General features: G+C 40.2%; 1 protein-coding gene across 4 annotated transcripts in view; it reads left to right on the top strand.

The window, feature by feature from the left end:
* Positions 1-13,985, top strand: part of NOX4 (NADPH oxidase 4) — a 108,598-nt gene extending 94,613 nt beyond the window's left edge. For all 4 annotated transcript variants that reach the window (XM_040054804.1, XM_040054805.1, XM_040054806.2 and 1 more), the window contains one exon: positions 3,467-13,985. In XM_040054804.1, the coding sequence (XP_039910738.1) occupies positions 3,467-3,587 (121 nt within the window). In that variant the 3' untranslated portion in view covers positions 3,588-13,985. The remainder of the gene's footprint in view (positions 1-3,466) is intronic.
* Positions 13,986-20,358: the final 6,373 nt, after the last annotated feature.

Genomic DNA, 20,358 nt, shown 5'->3' with positions numbered 1-20,358 from the left:
ACCTTTTATGCTCCGTTCTAATGTCTTTGTTTAACTGTGTGAGTGCAGTTTTAAAAGATTAAAATGATGAGGTTCCTGCCACTTCCTTCCAAGGATATAAGAGCACATAATACAGATGAAGCCATTAGTAGAAGTAGTAGTAGTAGTCATACTTGATTTTTCTTTTTTGCTTTCCATTGCATTACTCCTAATTAGACTTCAAGTACCATTTCCTCTGCATTTTCACATCAGGGCTTTAAATTGGGCCACCATTTTCAAGCAAGATGTCTTTAATACCTAAATAATGTTCTGACTCTTTTGATTACCTTGCTGAGATGTAGGTCTTGTCACTCTTTGTCATCTCTTTATCAAGGTTTATATAGGTCTGTACCTATAGATGTAGTTACTTGTAATGATGCACAGTAGTGAAGCCTTTGACAACCTCAGCTGTCCTGCAGAAATTTACCTTTTGTAGGTGATTATTCTCCATATTTCCATGGATGAGATGTAGATGTCAGTTTTTCCCTCTAGCCCAATTTCCAGGTCTGCTACTAGCTTTATTTCAGTTCTTATTTCTCTGTAACTTTCCACCTAAGTGTCCCTGCTGCAATATGGAGACCAAAAAAATCAAACTAAAGCAAAACAGGTCAATCAAGTTGTTTTCAACATCTGGTGCCAGTGTTCAGACTTTAACATTTGCAATCATCCCCTTGGGCTTGTTTATGGGCAGCCAAGATATTTTCCAGTTTTTATATTGTGATTTTAGGAAGAGCTGCATATAAATAAACAGGCAGCTGGCAGAGCTCTCACTGTGTAGCTGTCTGATTGCTGCGTGCTCTGTGAATTGTTGCTGTTGTTGCTGTTGTTGCTGTTTGAGTCACAAATAAGCAAAGTGCATTTGTAAATGTCTGAGCTTTGCCAGACCTTCAGAGCGTGGCATGGGACAACCCAGCATCAGGTTCCTGATCTTTTTTTTTTTTTTTTTTTTTTTTTTTTTTTTTTTTCCTTCTTTTTTTTTTTTTTTTTTTTTTTTTTGAGGGGAAAGAGGAGCAGATGCGTGCCATCTACTGTTCATAGTTCATATTTCACCTGCAGACCCAGCAATCTGAATTGAAACAGTTACATAATAAATTACTGGTCTTTTTCTTTCATGCTTTTTGTGGGGTAATGGAGCAACAGCCTTGTTCCTGTTCCGTTGTGTCCTGGGTGAATTTCAGACGTAGGACTACACAGCTGCCTATTTTCATCTAAGCCACAAAATGAGCCTTTGTCCCAAACAAGTGATAGATTAACAGTTAAAGCCCATCAGCTCAAGGCGCTAATATGCTGCTCCAAGTGGTAGCTTTCCTCAGCCACCGTTCTGTTTGTGTTCCAGCAGCCAGACAGGAGCTGGGCGAGGCGGGGGGGAGGCATCTGCAGTCAAAGACACAGGGGAGGGAAGCAGATGGTGTGTGAAGGGGTGTCCAGACTGGATGCTGATGGTGGGCATCCCAGGAAGGCAGTCTGAGAACCTGTGGCTCGCTGCACAGAGCAGTGGCTAAGCTGAGCTTCAGGAGACCTTAGCCATAGGTCTCTTGTGTGACTCCAGACAAATCATTTAACCTTCCTGTGATTCTGATCAGTAGCTAAAAATTCTGTATACCTTGGAAGGATGTTGCTGGGACGGGAATACATTGGCAGTATGTGCTGCTTAGACGTGTATTTACTTTGTTGGCTGTTTATATGTAGTGAAAGGGAGAGGGGCAGCCATACTCTGGGGTTTATTTTGTCAGCTCACTGTACTAATTAGACTAAAGAAAAAGAAAAACAAAAAACCCCCCAAACCCAACAACAACATTAATTCTTTCAATTAAATACACAGTAGAAGACAGAATCCTGCTGGCAGGTCATGAATCCTTTTTCTCCAGTGTGCACAGATTAGATTAGAGGTAGTCCAGAGTCTGCAAGTGCTGAGGAATCTTATTTGAGAGCAACAAGCAACAGTTCTCTCATTATTGCAACAAATTCAGCCACCAGCACAACACTCATTGCCATTAAAAGGAGTACTGCCAGAACAGGAAAGCTTAATATATAAACATAAGGGTGAGAAAAGTATGACTTAGGACTTTGCCTTATGGTATGAGAGATGATACCATTGAAGGCTGTTAAAATCCACGTTGTAAGGTGCCTGCGTGAGAACACCACTGCAGTTACCTGCATAACTTTGTGATGATTTTTGATGTTTGAGAGCCCAGTTGTACCGTGCCAGTGTTGCTGTGCATTGGTGCAGCTGCGCTGCCGTGCTATTCCAGCAGCTGCCTGACACCTGACGTGTACATGTATTCACCAAAGATTTCTTCTTATATTAGTCCCCTCCTCTCATCAAACACATGCACAGGGAGCTTTAAACTGAGTTTGATTGTCTTGCGTATTTTAAAATATTGTATATTAAATAGTTACTGGATAAATACTGAAACAGTCCTGGAAGCAGAGCCCAGAACCCAAATCTCCAGCCTCTGGGTGAGATCGCAATACTTGGAGCCCTGTTCCCTTTTGTATGCTTTTTTCTTCATCCTTGTAAATCTTTAAGATCTTTTTCTGTAGTGGCACAATTTCAGCAGGAAGAAGATGATTTTCTTTTTCATGATACAGAAAAGGCAGCACTGCATTGTCTTTCCCTGCTTCCTTTCTCTCTCCTCATCTTTAAAAAAAAAGGGAGATAGTGAATATTGTGAATGGCTCAGTCCCACTGTGGTGGATGTGCTTTGTTCTTATGTGGGCTACAGTTCTGAGCCTTCAAATGTTGTATGACTGTGAGTCTGACTTACAGCCTATTTTTAAGGTGACAAGAGAGCAAAGAGCTGCTGTCAGTAGAGTGGTGTGAAAAAGTCAGGTTGACTAAAAAACCCAGGCCAAGACCTATGGCTGATGAACAAGGATCATACTCTGTGTTTGACTTTTTGTAAGATTTCCCAGTATAGATGTCGAAGGAAAAACTGCATGCTAACGTGAAAGTAAAGCAGTAAAATTATTCTGTTGCTGCCAGAAATAATCATGGGTTAGTAGTCCTCTGTTTTCATTAGTGTAACGAATCTCTGTTAGTGACTAGATATGCTTGTGTAATTCATGAGTTACACTAAGGAAATCTTTACAGTGAGACATATTTTTTAACAAAAAAGTGATTAATCATGGAAGAAATAGAGTGGAAAATACTAATATTTCATCATTTGTTATCTTGAGACTAAGATGAAGCACTTCTTGCTTAGAGTTGTCTTAGATAAATAATAGGGTTTGTTGTAGGGATACTTGGGAGAGATATGGTGGCTTCAGTAAAACTAACTGCATCATCTAGTGAACTGTTCTCACCTTAAAATCTATATGTGGGTGGCATATGTATAATACCATGAGGCCAGGATCCACTTCTGTCTATTATTGGAAATTACTGTTTATTCACAGTGTCATAACTTTCATTCCCGTTTTTTTTTTTTTTTTTTTTTTCCTCCCACAGAAAGACCATTGGAGTTTTCTGCTGTGGACCAAACAAAATCTCTAAGATACTTCATAAACTGAGCAACAGCAGCAATTCTTATGGGACAAGGTTTGAGTACAATAAAGAATCCTTCAGCTGAAAGTCTGTTGGAGCAAGACTCTCTAGAAGATAAAAGTGCAATTTTTTTGTTTGTACAATGTAAAAGTTCATCTGTGGTTTAAACAGACAGAAATGTACCAAAGAATAGCACAAATGTTTTTATTTATGATTATTTAAGACTGATGGATGCAGCAGTATACCAACAAATAATCAGTGCTTTTACACAAATGCACTCACACAATATTTGTGGTGGGAGTGATTCTTTGGATTTGTTTCTGTTAATTAAAAAGTACAGAAGCTGGGGAGAGACACAATTGCTTTAAAAGCTGATGGAAGAAGAATCTCTGGAATGTTTGAACTTCTTCCACTTCAGTCCTCTGAAGCTGGATCAGTAAATGAAAGCCCAGTATAATCCAAGTGGCAAAACACAGTGTATTGCAAAGACTCTTGCTTTTGTTGGTATACAAATCTTATGGCTTTGGGGTGAAAATACTCCATATTAAAGATTTTATTATACATTGCAGAACTGGGATTCTGTATTTAAAATATAGAGTGTTACTCTTGCTAGTCTACTTCTGTAATGAAGTTAACCTAAGAAAAAGTGAGCGCAATTGTGTAGCACCAGTGGGCAGCCTCTGCTGTGATGTTCATCACAGCCTTTTGGCAAGCACACATCTGTACGTGGAGAACTCTGTATCTTGCATCAATTCAGTATTCAATGAGTTTGCAAAATTATGATTTCTGCAGCTATAAAGATGGAGCAAGAAAAGCAATGATCAGGAGGAGACAGAACCTGAAGTTTTATTATACCACACACTCAACGTGAAAGGTGCACTCACTCTTCATTCCCATGCCCTGAATGTCAAATGCTTCAAGCTTTCAGATTCTCTGATTATTTTACAACACAGCAGGTTGAAATCCAGTTTTAGAGGACCCAGAGTATGTTTGATTGACTGTGATCCTTTGAGTATCTTCCCTGGAGCCACCCTTGTTTGCCCTGCTGCCACTGGAAGCAGGATGAGACCAGATCTACAGCAGAGTGAGAGCAAACCCTTCAGCTCTGTGGCTCCATGGATGATGTGTGCAGATAGAAACCTTGCAGGAGCTGCAGTATGCTTTCAGTTTGTTCCATAGAGAAAGACCTCAAAACATCCCAATTTTAAGCTCTCCTTCCCTTCTCCTCCCCTCAGCTGTTTTCTGCCTGTAATTGCCATGGGAGAGCTAAAGGTTGAAATTGGTACTTCATAATTTTTGGTTCTGAGGAGCATTTTTTTTTCTCCATCCAAATAGCCAATCCAACTTCCTTTATTTCTTCTTTTCTCCTTTTTCTTATTTTGCTGAGATGAGAGCATTTAAACAGGAATCAGTCACTTAACTGGCATAAATAGGCACCCTTCCATCATCTCTTAATAGAGCAGCATGGCTTTACCATGGTGAAAACCTTCCCTTTGATCTCCAGCAGAAGCCTGGGAGCACTACAGTGTAGCTTTTTGCAGAATACACAGGCAGAGGCTGGCTTGACAACTCTCCTGTGGTTCATCTGTATTTAGGGAGGTACATTTGATTCCATTTACATCTTTCCAATGAAGACCTTTTTTTATTTCAGTGGGAAAGGCTCTAAATTTCTGCATGGGACACAGGAGTCTGCAGGTATCAGTGTGAGTGTTCAGAGGGAAGCATTTTTCTGGTAGGTGGTGTATAGGCATACTGTAAGTATAACTAGTGAGAATGAGTTTGGTCTTTGCCTTGGCAGCTTCTGCTCAGGAGTTGCACTCAGTGAGCAACAGGGTGGAGGTGCATCAGTGAAGCCACATGTGAATGTGTTCCTCAGTGTCCAGATTTGGCACTGGAGTCTTTTCCTCTGGCTCTGCCTGATTTGAAATCCAGGGAGGAAGGGAAGAGCCAGAGACAGATGAATTCCTACTGACAAAAATTCTCGAAGTAGCCCAGATGAGAGAAGCCAAAATAGAAATGCAGTGTGAGATGGGAGCCTACATTACAGCTACTGATTTTAATTTTTTTCTCTGTGAGGCTGAAAGGACCATTATTTTCATATAGGATCTCATTCATCCCTCACTGTAAAACTGGAGGTGTGCAGCAAAGGATTAGATCCTTTTTAATCTGTAAGATTTATTTCTAATACTGCCTGCATAGATTTTATAATAAACATAAAACTGTTGGCAAAACGCGTAGATACTGGATATTGTAGGTCCTGCGTACTTTTTTTGTTTTCTGGCTGTTAGTTTAAAGCATGATTGAAATTATGCCTGCATCTGTTACCCACAACTAGAAAGTGATCTTCTCCTCTAGTTTCAGGATCTAATATCTTATGCTTTTAAAATACAGTTTAAGAGTCATCTAATCACTATGTTGTTTGTGGTTTTACATCTCCTCTGACAGATATCAGCTCCACTACCATATAATGAGCAGCTAGTTTTGCAGTTAGCTCTGTGCTAAAGCAGATTATGCTTTCTGGCTCAGCTTCTGTATGGGTAACCCTTTATAATTAAAATAGTAATACTAGCACTGTGCTCTCACTCTGCATTGTTGCAGGAGCTGATGCAGTTTGTAGGCATTAAACACATGTTGTTACATTAAGCATTGCTGTCACAGCAAGATCAAAGCAGATCCAGGCTGTCCTCTTTCTCTCTTTGTGCTGTATCTGACTCAGCTGACCCACTTGTAAAACAAGCTCTGGACTGTCTGCCTTTCTGGAGCATTTTGAGGCTTAATTAATGTTTTGGGATCACTTTGGTGCACAAGCAGTGGAGAGATCTGTCTAATTCCTATGCAAATGTGCTTGTGTTTTATTTTGGACAAACCTTTCTGTTGCATATTTGAGTAATTGCTAGACCGGGTGAGGAGGAGTTTGGGGAAAGTCTAAAACCTTCGGTTGCTTTTTTCCTTTTCCTTGAACTATGCTTCTGTAAGAGAGGCAAAAGCTTTCAGGGTTGTTGAGTGACTGTGACTTGGCTTCAGGAGTGGCAAATATTATGACAAACACAATCTTTCTACAGGCTATGTTGTCATTGCTCTTTCTGAGTGTGTCTCCAGCTTGCAAAACAGTGTCAAGCCCTTTTTTAAATTCCATTGCTTTTATATCTAAAGCCAAGTTATATAAAAATATAAAAACATAACTCAGTGCCAGAAAAGTAAGTGAAGGCTGACAGCACTCAACTCCACATTTGCAGATCAACTGGATTTATGTAATTGAGCATCACTTTGCACTTTAAACTGTGTCCTGTGAGTCTGCTATAAGTGTCCTGCTGGCGAGGGAGGGATCCCACTCTATCCTCCCAGTTTTCACTCAGTCTTTCACAAAGCTGCAGACCTTTCAGTGTTTGTTTAGCAGGATCTTCGTGTTTTATTCATCAGAATTGTTTCAGGACTCTTTTTTTTTTTAGACCAAGAATGTTTCCGTACCATGATGAAAACCAAGCCCTTTCCCTGCAACAAGAATCCAGCCCTTGTGCAGCAGTGTGGGACTCGGGGCTTTACACAGCTAACAGCAGGATTAACCAGATGTACCCAGGACTTACTCCCATATCACTGAGATTACTTGTGTGAGTAAATGTCCACTGCCACAACAAAGACCAGCAGAGATGAGCCCTGATGTTGCATGGGAAGGCATGGTGTGGGCTGACCTTCACCACTGGAGTCTGCAGAATGGTCTGTCCCTCCACGATGATTATTCCAGCCCTGTGTTTAGAGCAACACGTCCCCATTTCAATATGTGGTACTACTACTAGCATGTGAGTTCCTCCTTGTCTTCTTTCTCCTCTTTAATCCTCTAGCACATAGGTGACAAAGAGAAGCTGGCTGAAAGAGGGCAGATAATTCATCAAGTAGCAGACCAGCTGTGTTGGGAACAGTAATTCAGCTGTAACAGCCTGACAGAGCAGAGAAGTAATGGTTTAGTAGGACTTGGAGAACAGCAGCCTAAGAGGAAAACGTCTACTCAACATTTAATGCACCAGGTTATAGTTTCAAACCACAAGACATGGCTTAGAGGAAGCAGACATGAGGCTAATAAGTCATTGCCTATAGCAGTTCAAGGACCATAAGTCAGAGAAGAGACATAGTTATTAAAATGCAATGTTTACTCTTTTGAAAAATCAAAGGGCTTCTAGGGAGATTAATTTTCACTTCAGCCTGGCAATCATTTCATAAACACACAAGTTTGATATAAGGCAAGGTGAATCTGTTCTTCTCTGGATTATGCCTCCAATTTTTCTGCCGATTTTCCATCCCTCATGATTTCAACCAGTTTTTAGTGTTTTAACCAAGAGAATTTAATGAGAAGGTTTAATCAAAATGCCACTGGTGCCTGTGCTGAGCTGAGGTTTTCAGCTATGAATGCATATTTTTCAGGGATATGTGTGTGTGTGTGTGTGTGTGTATATATATATATATATATAAAATATAGCTGATGACTCAACTGTGAACTGGGATTTGGGATTTGCATTGTTTCTGCTGTTGGTGTATTTCATTAAGGCCACTATGGTATGCACGGGCAAAATGTATGGAGCTGAAATGAGACTCTTCATTCCCATAAAAAAACTGGTATTTTAGTGCCTGTACTAAGTGTAGTAAATCCTAGGAACTGAAATTTCCTTTGTAGGCACAGCAGATTAATTAGCATCTTTTAAAGTTAAAAACCCTGAATTCTCTGCTGGAGTGACATGTATAAATAATGCTCTGACCCAAAGGTTTTGAGCAACAAATGTTTCTCCTTAAAGGGCAGTGGATCCTCAAGGTTTGCTCTACCTGAAGTGTGATATTCTCTAGAGGGATCCTATTTGTAAGAGACAGCTGCTGGGTCTGTGCTAGGAGCAGTGGATCTGTCCCATTAGTACACGGGCACAGAGAGAAAGCTGGAAAAAGCCACGTGCCCCAGTTGTAGATTGCTTCTTAAGAGAGCCCTTGGATGAGATGGAAGGCTGGTCCTGAAGCTTCAGGTAAACTGCTGTCAACAGAGCAGCAACCCAAGGAGGGCAGGAGAGGATGATGAATGCCAGCAATAAACAGGGTAAAATATTTTGTGCCTGGGAGCCAAGGGGAGGGAGGAGACATTCTTCTTAGCTTCTCAATGTTAGAAATTAAAAGCAAACCCCATTTTCTAGATGTGGATACAGAGTCTCCCTGGAGGCTGAGAGTTAATGTATGCAAATACAATGCATTTCCATGCACAACTCAGTGCTAAAGCCCAGAAGAAAACTAGTATATTTTAGCAAGCACCCTGGAAATAAGCAATTCCTTTGAAATAAAACCTTTACTCTTTCAAGTTAACCTACTTCTAAAAGACATCTACTTCCATTCTGCAGCTGTGGAATTGGGAAATAGCTTTACCTGTTAACTCCTTTTCACCAGCATACTGGAGTGTAGAGTTCTCTGTGTCAGCTGTAAGTAGCTTTGACAGTTTGATAAATAAATTTTGTGTCTGCTGCTGCTGACCCTAGGAAAGGACAGCCTTGAGGATGAGAAGCAGTGTTACATAAATGTCTAGTGTACATAGCAACACTGAGCAGGGAGACGCTGCTGCATCGCTTTTGGTGCACCAGTCACTCATTAAAATTCTGTCATTGCAAGGTCATGTTGCTCATCTCATACTCTGCAACCCTGGGGAAGAAATCTGGATGAGAGGTGGGGGAGGAAAAGTGAAAACTTCCTCTTGTGCTGTAACCAAGAATATATTCATCGACAGCAGGGCCCATGTTTTGATTTCAAAAGAGCATGCCATTTCTTTTTCAGGGATAACAGGTTCCCTCCTGTGCTGTGTCATGGTGTTTGCATGTTAGAAGTGTAACACTGATAACGGGTCGCTTCCAAATTGAATAAATAACGCCTCTGAGCTTTTGCTTCTCCCTTGAATATCTGAGATAGATCAAAATACCAGAGAGCATGTAGAGGGGACTGTGTCCCAAGCTGCACTCGGCACAGCCTGGTTAGGGATGCTGCACAGCAGCTCTGCAGGCTGCTGGAAGAAGACAAGGCTGAGACTGTGGGTTTGATCCCCCAATGGACTTAAATGGTCCATTTAAGTCCAATGGACTTAAATGATCCCACTTAAATGGTGATCCTGGTGGTGATCTGGTACATAGCTCAGACTATTCTGTGATTCTGTGTAACTGCTTTAAGGAGAACGTGTCAGTGATACATGATCCATGGTTGGAAGCAGGCCAGGTCACCACGCTGGCTGTCACATCTCTGAAGCACAATGAGTCCCCAGCCAGTCCTAGGTATGCTTTGGCAAAGGTAGAGTCAGGGGCTCTTGGACTGAGTCTGCAGGATGAGATGAAAGGTGTTTTACACAGAGCTGAGTGAGCCTCCTCTGTGCAATTTCAAGCCTGGAGCTCAGAGCTGCCATACCTGAGCGTGAATTGTGTAGGCAATGAGCTGGTCTGATCTTTGGGTACAGTCACAATTCCGTGGTTAGCTGAAGGTATAGACATAACCTATTTCTCTAGCGTCATAGAAGCATGTTGTTCAGGGACAGGGAAGCAGGTTATGTTATTATCTCATTAAGTGTTAGACGCTTGAAAGCATGTACCTTTTAGAACAGATGAGGATGGTGAATGCTAGCTTACACCCACAACTGAATATATCATACCCATTTTTCCAGTAGTGTTCCTGAGGAATAATTGGCAAAATCTCTGCAGAGAAGGCACAAGTACTGCATTTTTTTCTTTAATAGTATCAGAGCAACATAATTAACTGCTAAAAAATATTTGCTGTGAATGTGAAGATTCACACATGACATTATTCTTTTTGGCTGTTTAAGCCCTAGTAACAGTTTGATACACAGTTTTTGACAAAAAATATAATGCCCCAAAGCTTAAAAATGAGACTGAGATGGAACTTGGCAAGGGATCTCCACCTGATACTGAAGTATCATTGCCTATTGGAGCTGGATACATTTGTTCTTCATTCGCCTTGGTCTACTCCATCACTATGGAACATTAGAGGGAGGTGAGTTTTCAGACTCTCTCTTCCTCTCTGCATATAACCTGAGCATTCATCTAGAGATGTGTTTGAACCTTTGGATCACTGCATGCATCATTACCCATGTATAGTCCTCCTTTTGTGCTCTTTCTCCCTCCACAGCACAAGTTGTATTAGGAGGCTTTTTACACTCTTTGTTTACCATAACTCAAGAAAATGCCATTTTAGGAAATGCAGAGAGCCTCAATTTAAATTGCAGCATACACCAGACTGTATAATGCTCCTGGTGTGTGCAATCCACTGGGGTTCTTGAAGTTTCTTTGATTAGCTTCAGGGAAATGAGGGGTGCAGCAGCCCGATGCTGGAGATGCTTCTGGAAAATCAGAGGAGGGGCAGTGCTACAAGGGCAGCTATGTAGAAAATGGGAAAACTCATAAGAGCGAAGATTATGTCGTCTTCTAAAGAGAATTGGGGATTTGGTTTTGTGAGAGTCAGGTCTCTTGTGGCTACCACCGAAATTAAGTCATGCTTCTGCTTTCACACATCGGCATTTCAGGACACTGGGCAGTGATGGAAAGGTTTTTTTTTTTTCCATTACTTTTGCTATTTCCATACAGCCCCTACTTTATCAGCTGCATATAATTTCCTTCTTTCACTGATTAAATATTTCCTCGCCTGGTTTCTTTGCTTCTGGGAGCTTGAGAGCTCATTGTTTATAAAGGGAAAGAAGAAGTATTGTGCTGTTAAGCAGACAACTCCCAACACATATGTTCAGCTCTGCATCATTGAGAGGGAGGCCCTGATGCTGCTATGAGTGCAGAAGGGCAGAGCTTTCACTGAGATTCAGATGTGACCAGGACCCTCTTCCACACTTCGTATATTGATGAAGCTCTGGGCTTATTAATTAGCTTTTTCTGGAACAGGTATCCTTCGTCCAAATGCGTCGGGTTGTGAAACCCTCACTCCCACAGAGCTTTTGTCTCTCTGTTCCTTCTGATCATTTGCAGGAGCAAATTTGATGAAACACGTTTGGATAAGAAATGGTTCTCTTGGTCTGTGAGAAGAAACATTTGGGTAAGAAGTGGTTCTCTTTCATTGACGAGAAAAGTGATAATTTGGGTATCTTCCCTCAAACTGATGTCCAGAAAAAGGATTTTGAATGGCCCAGCTGTATTAGTTCCATAATGTGTATACAGGCAGTTTCTTTCAAGATCTATGATTTTACATTTTTTATGTAAATCTTATTTCATTTTCAGAACCAACCAACCAAAAAAATCTGAAACATCTTTTTTAAGTTGAAAAGGCTCGTATGTCCAAAACACATCTGTTTTAAAAGAATTCTTCCAAGATGCCTTAGAGTGCAAACTGACGTGAAAAACCTCATATTTTCTAATAGCAAAGCATTCTTTGGGTTTGGGGGGGGGGGGGTTGTTTTGTTTTTGGGTTTTCTTTTTTGTTTGTTTGTTTGCTTTTGTTTGTTTTTGTTTGTTTGTTTCCTTTCTAACCTTCATTAGTGAAAAAGTACAGTTCAAACTAAGCAATAGTACCACAGTCTGAGCTTCAGCAATTCAGTATCTTCCTTTAAAAGCAAAACATCTCTCTAGGATCGTGTCTGCACTGTCATCTGAACCTTCCAGGCAACGTCTGTAGCAGGTCTAGACTTGGGATGGTGTGAGGAAGAAGACATGATCCATTTTTGTCTTACTTTGGGTAATTATTTTGGACTCAAAAGCCATGTGAGAGTTTGATGTGGTAAATAGACCGGAACTGGATCCACTGGTACGAGTGTGAGTATGCTGAAAACACCTTAGCCTGTTATCCCGTAGTCAAATTAATTAAAATCCAATCTCGGGAGGGATGTTGTAGGCCACAAAGGAAATTCTTGCCATCCCTAAATCAATAAACTAAGATCAGCTTTACAGTTTTTCCTTTAAGAAATGAGCCCTGGAAGTAGTGATTTACAGTTAACATGTATAATGTGATTGAAAAATTAATGTATTTTCTGTAACTGCAGGTCTTAACTTTTTCACTTCTTACCGTATTCTTCTCTTACTCTTCCCTGTCCCAAAAGGAAGAGACCAGAAAATTCTGTCTGAACTTCCAGTTCTGTAGTTATACATCTTTTCCACTAGAGGTGAAATAAAAATAATTCATTAAAAAGGAAGGCGACATTTACTTTTTATATCTCTGTACAATGTGCAAGATAACCATTTTGAAAAGTATTTGCATAAATGTCCACAACTTTGAGTACTCAATGTTCTTTTCAGAGGTGCCTGTTTATATTAACATAATTTCAATCCGTTCTTATGTTTTCATAGATCAGGATGTGGTACAATTCTTTGAAGAGAAATGTCTGCTTAGTTTCCAAGTGGAACAGAAAGCAAAATTTGGTCATGAACTTGCATTTGTAAATTTTTCACTCAGCTTGACTTTAAGAAAAAGAATAGTACGTAGTGGGTTCATGTCTATAACAAGTCATACTCTTGGAACAGCCCATTTTGTAGCTTCAGCTTGCTGCCCCCCAGCACAACAGAGGAACTGTGTTTCACTGACTGGAAGGACTTAAATATGTTGCTGTTCTACCTACATGCCTCATAAACCTTCTAAGAGTAAACAATAAGCTTTCTTAATTGTGTCAATCAACAATAAGGAGTCTGTTAGTTCCACTAAAATGAAGGAAAATTTTTACCAGTTGTCTATATAATAAGGCAGAACTAGAAAACTGATCATTAAAAAAGCTCTGGGTTTTTATTTTTCTGTTTCCTATTTTCATATTTTTGGGGTTTTATTTATTCTTGTCTTTTTTGTGAGTCATGGGCAAAACTCTTTTCCCATAGTGTCCCTTTCTTATACAGTGGTGTGGGGGTAGATGAAATCCATTGACTAAAAAAAAAGGACTCAGACAGGGCTCTTGAGCTTTATTCCATGTTCTTACAGAGTTTCCCCACAAACCAGTCACTCTGCCTAGGATTTTCAGAGTAACATGAAGAATTCAAATTCACTGAGATTTTTATACCCAACTGCATTAGGTCTCTTTCTAAAATCCCGTCTTCTTTTTGCCTACCAGCAAAATTGGGACAGCCACACCAGAAGAGTTTTTATTTGCCTGGCCAATCAAAGTCCTCCATTATAAATTTGTTTAGTTAAAATACAAAATCCTGGTTGCAGTGTGGAAAGGAGGCTTCTTGCCCAAAATACTCATCTGAATTAGCCATTTTATCTTAATGGCATTCCTGACAACTGAAGTACTTGGTTGCTGAGTTCTTTTGCTGTTCAGATGTTACTTTCACATTCTGTTATATTAGCAGATCTTCTTAATGTGATTTTACAGCTCTTATTATATTTGACAAAGCACCATATGTTTATACACCATGTAATTATGGCACTGTACTCTAAAGGTATCTACTTTACAGGATGCTTCATGACTTTGGAATAAACCATTCCAAGACTGAGCAAAACATGGTTGAGTTGCTGTTTGTGACTTGATTTCAATTAAGGACATACTAATTTCAATTGATGGAAGCATTGTGTGTGTGCATGTCTGTGTGTGTGTTACTGCTGGTAGGGGAGGCTGGGATTTCACTCCTTAGCAGAGGCTCTGAGGCTCTTTGTGATGCCCCTAAACTTGCTGAAACATCTATACAGGGTTCACAGACATGCTGCAGGAGACCCAGAGTCCTCTGACCTGACAACAGGAGATTGGGTAGGGTACCCAAAGTACCAGAATTGTACTAGCACCCTTGTTTAGCCACCCAGAGTAATTTTCTACCTTAGAACATGAGGCACATGCTTAATCCATTATGTATCTGTGGCTGTGAGACCACCTCAGGAGCAGAATACATTATCTCATCCTCGTCATTGCACACACTGCAATTTAGAAGAATATCACTCCACTACGCTCAGTCTTTGTTTAGAGCACAATGGAAGGAGAAAGGAGCCTCTGCCTGATTCTGACCCATCAAAATCAGTGATGAGCAAAGTTCCTTCCCGTATCAGAAGCGTATAAAAATCCTCACCACCTGTGCTGAGCACTTGAGTGCCTGACATTGAAACGTGCTCTGGGCATTTGCTTTAGTCTGCTTGCTCTGGTGAGGTATTTCACAGTGTGCTCAGACCATGCTGCTTTTGATAGATATTAATCTGAGAGCTGCTATTTTATTAGTCTTCAAGACACTGCTGATTCTATAACACATCTGCAACAACTGGTTTGAAACTCATCATTCACTTCCCAGTGGTGTGTTTAGGGGTGTATTGGGTTCATTGCAGACTAAAGCAGCCACTTCCTGCAAGATGTTGAATGTTCTGGGGAGCTGTCTGCCTAATCATTTCTGCATTTGGCAGAGTTGTGGGTTTTTATAGGAAAACTGCACATCAAACATAGATTAACTATAGATTAGTACAAGTATGCAGACTTCTTTGAGATTTTTCAGAACTGTTGAAAGTTCTGGGTAATTTATTTCTGAGAAGTAAGGGTATGTAGTTAAACTGCATATATATTGATCTCAGAGTTGTATTTTTTTACTTTCTCATTGCGGAGTGGTGTTGATACAATGATAGAAAAAGGTACCATCCCTCCAGAATAAGGAGTTTAACAGCAGCAAGAGTAAAACAAACAAACAAACAAACAAACAAAACGTATACTTCTTCTCATTTATTTTCAGTTGTTGAATTAATATAGGGAAAGCTAACGCTGCAATTTGCACTCCTGATCTGTGCAACTGCAAAAGGTGTTTATGTATACTAAATGCAGGGTCAGTGGCAGGCACACCAGAGTTATCAGAGGAAAAAATTTATATTTTCAAAAATTATGATGGTGTTCTTGATTAAGAGCAATGTCCTTTCCCACTCACCTTCCCCATGCCAAGTAATGAGGTTTGGCAAAATGTGTTTTGGCTCTTGAGCTTTGATTTTCTGTCTGATATTTTAGAGGTTTTTATGGGAAACTATATATTTCACAAATGCATTTGATCAAGAGAGAAATCTCAATGTCCACCCAGGAAGATTATGGAAAAGAGAACACTTTTTTTTTTTTTTTTTTTTTTTTTTTTTTAAACAAAACTTGGCTGAAAATGCTGATGCAAATAATAAACTCTCCTTACAGTGGACAACAAAGAAAGTATTGCAGTCTGCTTTTTTCCTGATGGAACAGAAAAATTGCTTCTTTCTCCCCACTTCAACACTATATGGGCATCATAGACCATGACAAATTCTTGATAACGAGGTGAGCAGAAGGATGGGCAATAGTAGAAGGCAAAGACTGCTTACAGTAACCCGTGAGCTTTTCTAGAGAAAATGAGCAGCTGTGGGCTCAGCAGCAGCTGTCTGCCTGACCTGGGCACCAACCTCACATGAATCTAAGTTATTTAATGGACCAAATCTCCTAAAGTCAATGAACACCCTTCTCACATTGTCAGGGGGCAGATGTGAAACCCTTTGAAGACCCTCCAGGGAGATCCGATACGCCTGACTTGGATTTTTGCTTTTCAGGATACAAAATCATTTCAAAAGTGATTTTTTTCCCCCTCCACTGGTGTTACAGGGAACATACTTATTTATTTGGAGAAATAGCATGATATGGGCTGTAAATGTGGGTGCTGGTTAGATATGATCTGGGTCCCCAGTCCTAAATTATCTCAGCTGAAAACCATTTGAAAATTTGAAAAATGAAAACTATCTGAGGAGTACACACAGGTGATTCCTCACCTGTTCCTGATTCTAATACTGGAGTAAAAGGGCTAAGTAGCCCCTTGTTGCTTCCACCTCTGAAAGCTGGGGAGCAGCTGTGCAATCCAGTCACAGCCTTGTTCTCAGCAAGGAACCTGATGCTTTGCCTTAAATGTGCCCTAAAGAGCAGTGCAGATGTGAGGATGTTACAGGAGGGCTGAAGAATGGCCCATTGGAAGAATTTGTAATCAATGCAGCAACTCGGGTTGCTTCTCCTGAAAACCTATCATCATTTTTATATAAGTGAGATGACTCCAAATAATCTGCATTTCTCATCTGTTTTCTGACTCCTCCCAAATTTAAATCCTATGAATTTAATTGGTCTATAATTATCATTTCTCTTCCTGGCTTTTTGTTAGGATATGCATAAGCATTAGACTGACCTTAATAACACTGTGCTTTCTAATCTGAAGTTGTGCACTGTGGATTGATGACTGATGGTCTGAGTAACCAGCAGCAGTAACCTCCCCAGAACTATTTTCTGTTTTACCTGAAACTTAATTTTGCTAGGCCACAGTTTCTGATGTCTCTACAGATTAATTTTGCAAACAAGTCTTGCTGTAGCTTTTTACAGTAGTATGTCTTCTTGTAGGGGAATGTCACCTTAATTAGGATGACTGCAGAGATTTCCCAATCTGTTGTCTGTGCCCAGACTGCTAAACACAATTTCTGAAGTGACAGCCTCCCTGCAGACATCCCTGTTTGGTGCTCTAGAGTGCCGTGGCTCCTAGGATGAGACAAAAGGCCACCGCTTTCAAGACCTTGTGTCTAGACTTTTGGATTAAAGCATATTTGTTTGACTAAAAGGGAAGAATCTTCCTGAATAGATGTGAGCTGATTTTCTGAAGTAGCTGTGAGGAAGACGGAAAAGCCTGATTTTCATTTCTGCTCCCAAATGAGAGTTGTTAAGAATCTGATTCTCCCTGAATATTAATAGGAGGTTGATGCTTTGAAATTCAGTCCTCTGGATTAAATAATGGAGACCACAGACTATAGAATTAAAAGACTAAAATTAATTTTAAAGTTGCATCTCAAGTCCATGATGGTGTAAAAGAGGACTTGGAGCCTAAATTCTCTAGTGTTCTGTATCTTCAGTGGGTATTAACTGGCAAGATGAAATTTAAAACAAATTGTCGCTGTTCTGACTTGAGAAATCTTACATTCACTCACTTTTGTTATAAATGACTGTAACTTCATCCAGATGAAGGGGGAGCTGGAAAAAGTCCTTATAGTGCCTGTCTACAAACACGTGCACACATGTTGCACTGCTTTTATAGTGAGTGTACAGTTATTTCAATATTTGTATTTTTGCTATGAGTATATGTATTTTGCTATCAGATGATGACTGTAGTAGCTCTGTTACTCTGGGATGTGTGTGGTGCTTCAATTAAAAAAAATCATATTTTCTCATCATTGCACCATTAAGTTTTTCTGTATACAAATACTGTCATTTTGATAATTTGGTGTTTTTCAAGCTGTTTAACCATGTGTGTATTTCATACACAGGTCATCTGACAATGTAATCAGTCCATAGTAAATTTGGCAGAGCACCACCTTGCCAATCTCCCATACGTTTATGAGAAAAGGGTCCAGGCCTTCAAGTTTTTAATACACTTTTCTGATATGTTCAGCTCTGTGACAAAATAGCCAGCAATTTTTTTTTTTCAGTGTTATTGCCTTTGCATGAAGGGGTCATATGCAAAGAACTTAAGGTTTTAGCACTTTTTCTAGAAATATATTTTCTTCTGTGGTATGTATAGCCTATTTGTTTGTAATAGGTTGCACAAAGGAATGAAGGTGAGTAAAGAGATTAATGTTGTAGAAAATTTCTTGTCATTAGTCACTGAAAAGGGGAAAAACAGAACCTGATTACAAGGGAGGGTGTAATGGTATGCAAGGCAAAGGAAAGCCTTGTTCATGGCTCTGCCCTAAGAGCTAAGAGGCTCTGCAGACTACTATATTTATATTGTATTGTTGTCAAAAGTGCTTGGGAAGATGTACAGCAGTTTGAAAATGTAGCACATTGAAATAGTTGTGCTTAAGTTTTCCAAGAAACCAGAAGCAAGTTCAAACCAGAAGCACTTTAACATTGTTTTGGTTACAGGAAAATGAGTGAAAATTTGTCAACAATATGTAATTGACCTGAAAATGCCTTATTTGCTTATTATTGCTTCTTTTACTTGAAAACAGTGAAGAAAAGAAGGGAAGTGCTTTTATACACCCAAGTTCCTTTAAAATCTGTGTGACACACTACTGTACATACACAACCATGCCTGCCAACACCACCACTATCCCAGCCTCAAACTGTGGGATAATCCCACCACTGAGTCCCCAGGGATCCCTTTTCTGGTCAGATAAGACAGTGCAGCCTGTGATGAAAGGAGAGGGAGTCAAGTTTCCTGAAGAGATGTGATATGAAGTGCTAAGCCACAGTGAGAGTCCAGAATTAATGTTTGCTGCCAAATTCTTGTTTCAGAGAGGATTTTTTTTTTCCTGTATGTGGGGAAAGTACTTATTTTTCTAAATATTTTATTAATCGACCAGATTTCTAGAACCTTTTGGCATCATGTGAATTCTGCTTAACTGATGCTCTCAAGAGAAGGAGGCAATGGACAGCTCTGGAGAAATGTCCATTTATGAAATGGGATACCAGAAAGCCTAATGAGTGGCAGATGGGTATGCAGAAATAAGTTGATTTTGTAGTTATAAGAGTTATTTCCTATCCAGCTCAAAGCTTATTACAAAAATTACAGTTAGAGGCCATTTTTAATGACAATGTCTCATTGCTGCCAATTTTCAGCTCACTATGAAGCCTGATTCAAAATTTGCATCCATACACATGTGGGAACACAGATGGTGAATTACAGATTTAACTCAATGGAGAGGCCAGGTGCTAAAAATACAAATTTGTGTAAAATGTGGAAGGGAGAACAGAATGAAAAAACTGACAACTGTTCATTGTCTTGCCTTGACTAAATGTGACTCAACAGTCTGAAGAAGTAAGGGACCAGGCTAGAAAATAAGGTAAGTCTCTTGCAAAGGCCAGAGACATGCAAAGATGAGAACATTATAATGAAGCTATCAGGTACACTCTAGGTTTCTTAATTGTTTTCATTATGTGAAACAACGTGGTGCTGATGCTGCAGATACTTCCCTGGACATTTAAACTGGTGGGCTCTTCACCTAACAAGTACTTTTGTACAAGCCTGACCTCAATGCCCACTGGGTGAAGGTTTATGCGGTTGCCTGGTGTACATACACAGGATCTAGATTTTCAAGCACTGAGTACCATAATACCCCATTTTTTCATTGATCACATCAAGATAAACTCCCGAAGTCTGATCCAGCTGCCTAATGGCGATGGGAAGTTTCTTGTTCCAAGATACCTTGGCCAGACAGGAAAAGGTAAAGGCAGCATTTTGTTTAAACTCTGATCATTCTGATTCAGTGAGATCACATTGCAAGCACAGCCTCACGGCATTACCTCATTCCCAATTAAAAAAAAAAAAAAAAAAAAAAAAAATGCAGCTCCAGCTTCCATCTCAGGGAAGCATTTATGAAGAAAAGAGCTTCAACATTTCTTTCAACATATATCTGAGCACAGGAGTTAACACAACCCTAAGCATGACCCTGAGAAGAAAAAGAACGTGCCATTGCATTCATAGCTTGCAGACAAGAATGTGCAATGTCTCCTGGCAGTGCTGGTGGCCAAGAAAACATTTAGTGCCAAGGTGATAAATGAAGCCACTCCTTCCTTCTGACCCATCCAAACTAGGTGGCAGGCCCAAGCTAAGATGCAGGGTCCCCAAAAAGCCAAAGGGAAGACATGTCTACAGGACAGTTTCTCCTGTCCCAAAAGAGTTGCTTTAAGGTTGGTGCTGTCAGTCTGCACCTGGCACAGCACTGTTTGCTTCCCATGCCGAAGGAACCTGAACAACTTTGCTCAGAAAAGAGAAGCAGCTGGAGCTGCTTCCATGTGCTCAGAATCAGATACACCTCTGCAGGGGTTTGACTCCCAGCTGGCATCAGGCCACTGGTCTGAGTAGGAACACCACAACGATGGAGAGGACCAGCAGGTGTTGCTTGTGTGAGTTCTGTCCTAGTTACTAAGATTAATATACTCTGTGCTATCTATTCCTGGCTGC

This window comes from Hirundo rustica, chromosome 2, assembly GCF_015227805.2.
Source record: "Hirundo rustica isolate bHirRus1 chromosome 2, bHirRus1.pri.v3, whole genome shotgun sequence".
Taxonomy (NCBI): Eukaryota; Metazoa; Chordata; class Aves; order Passeriformes; family Hirundinidae; genus Hirundo; species Hirundo rustica.
Note: the sequence above shows the minus strand (reverse complement) of the source record. Positions and strands in the feature narration are given on the sequence as shown.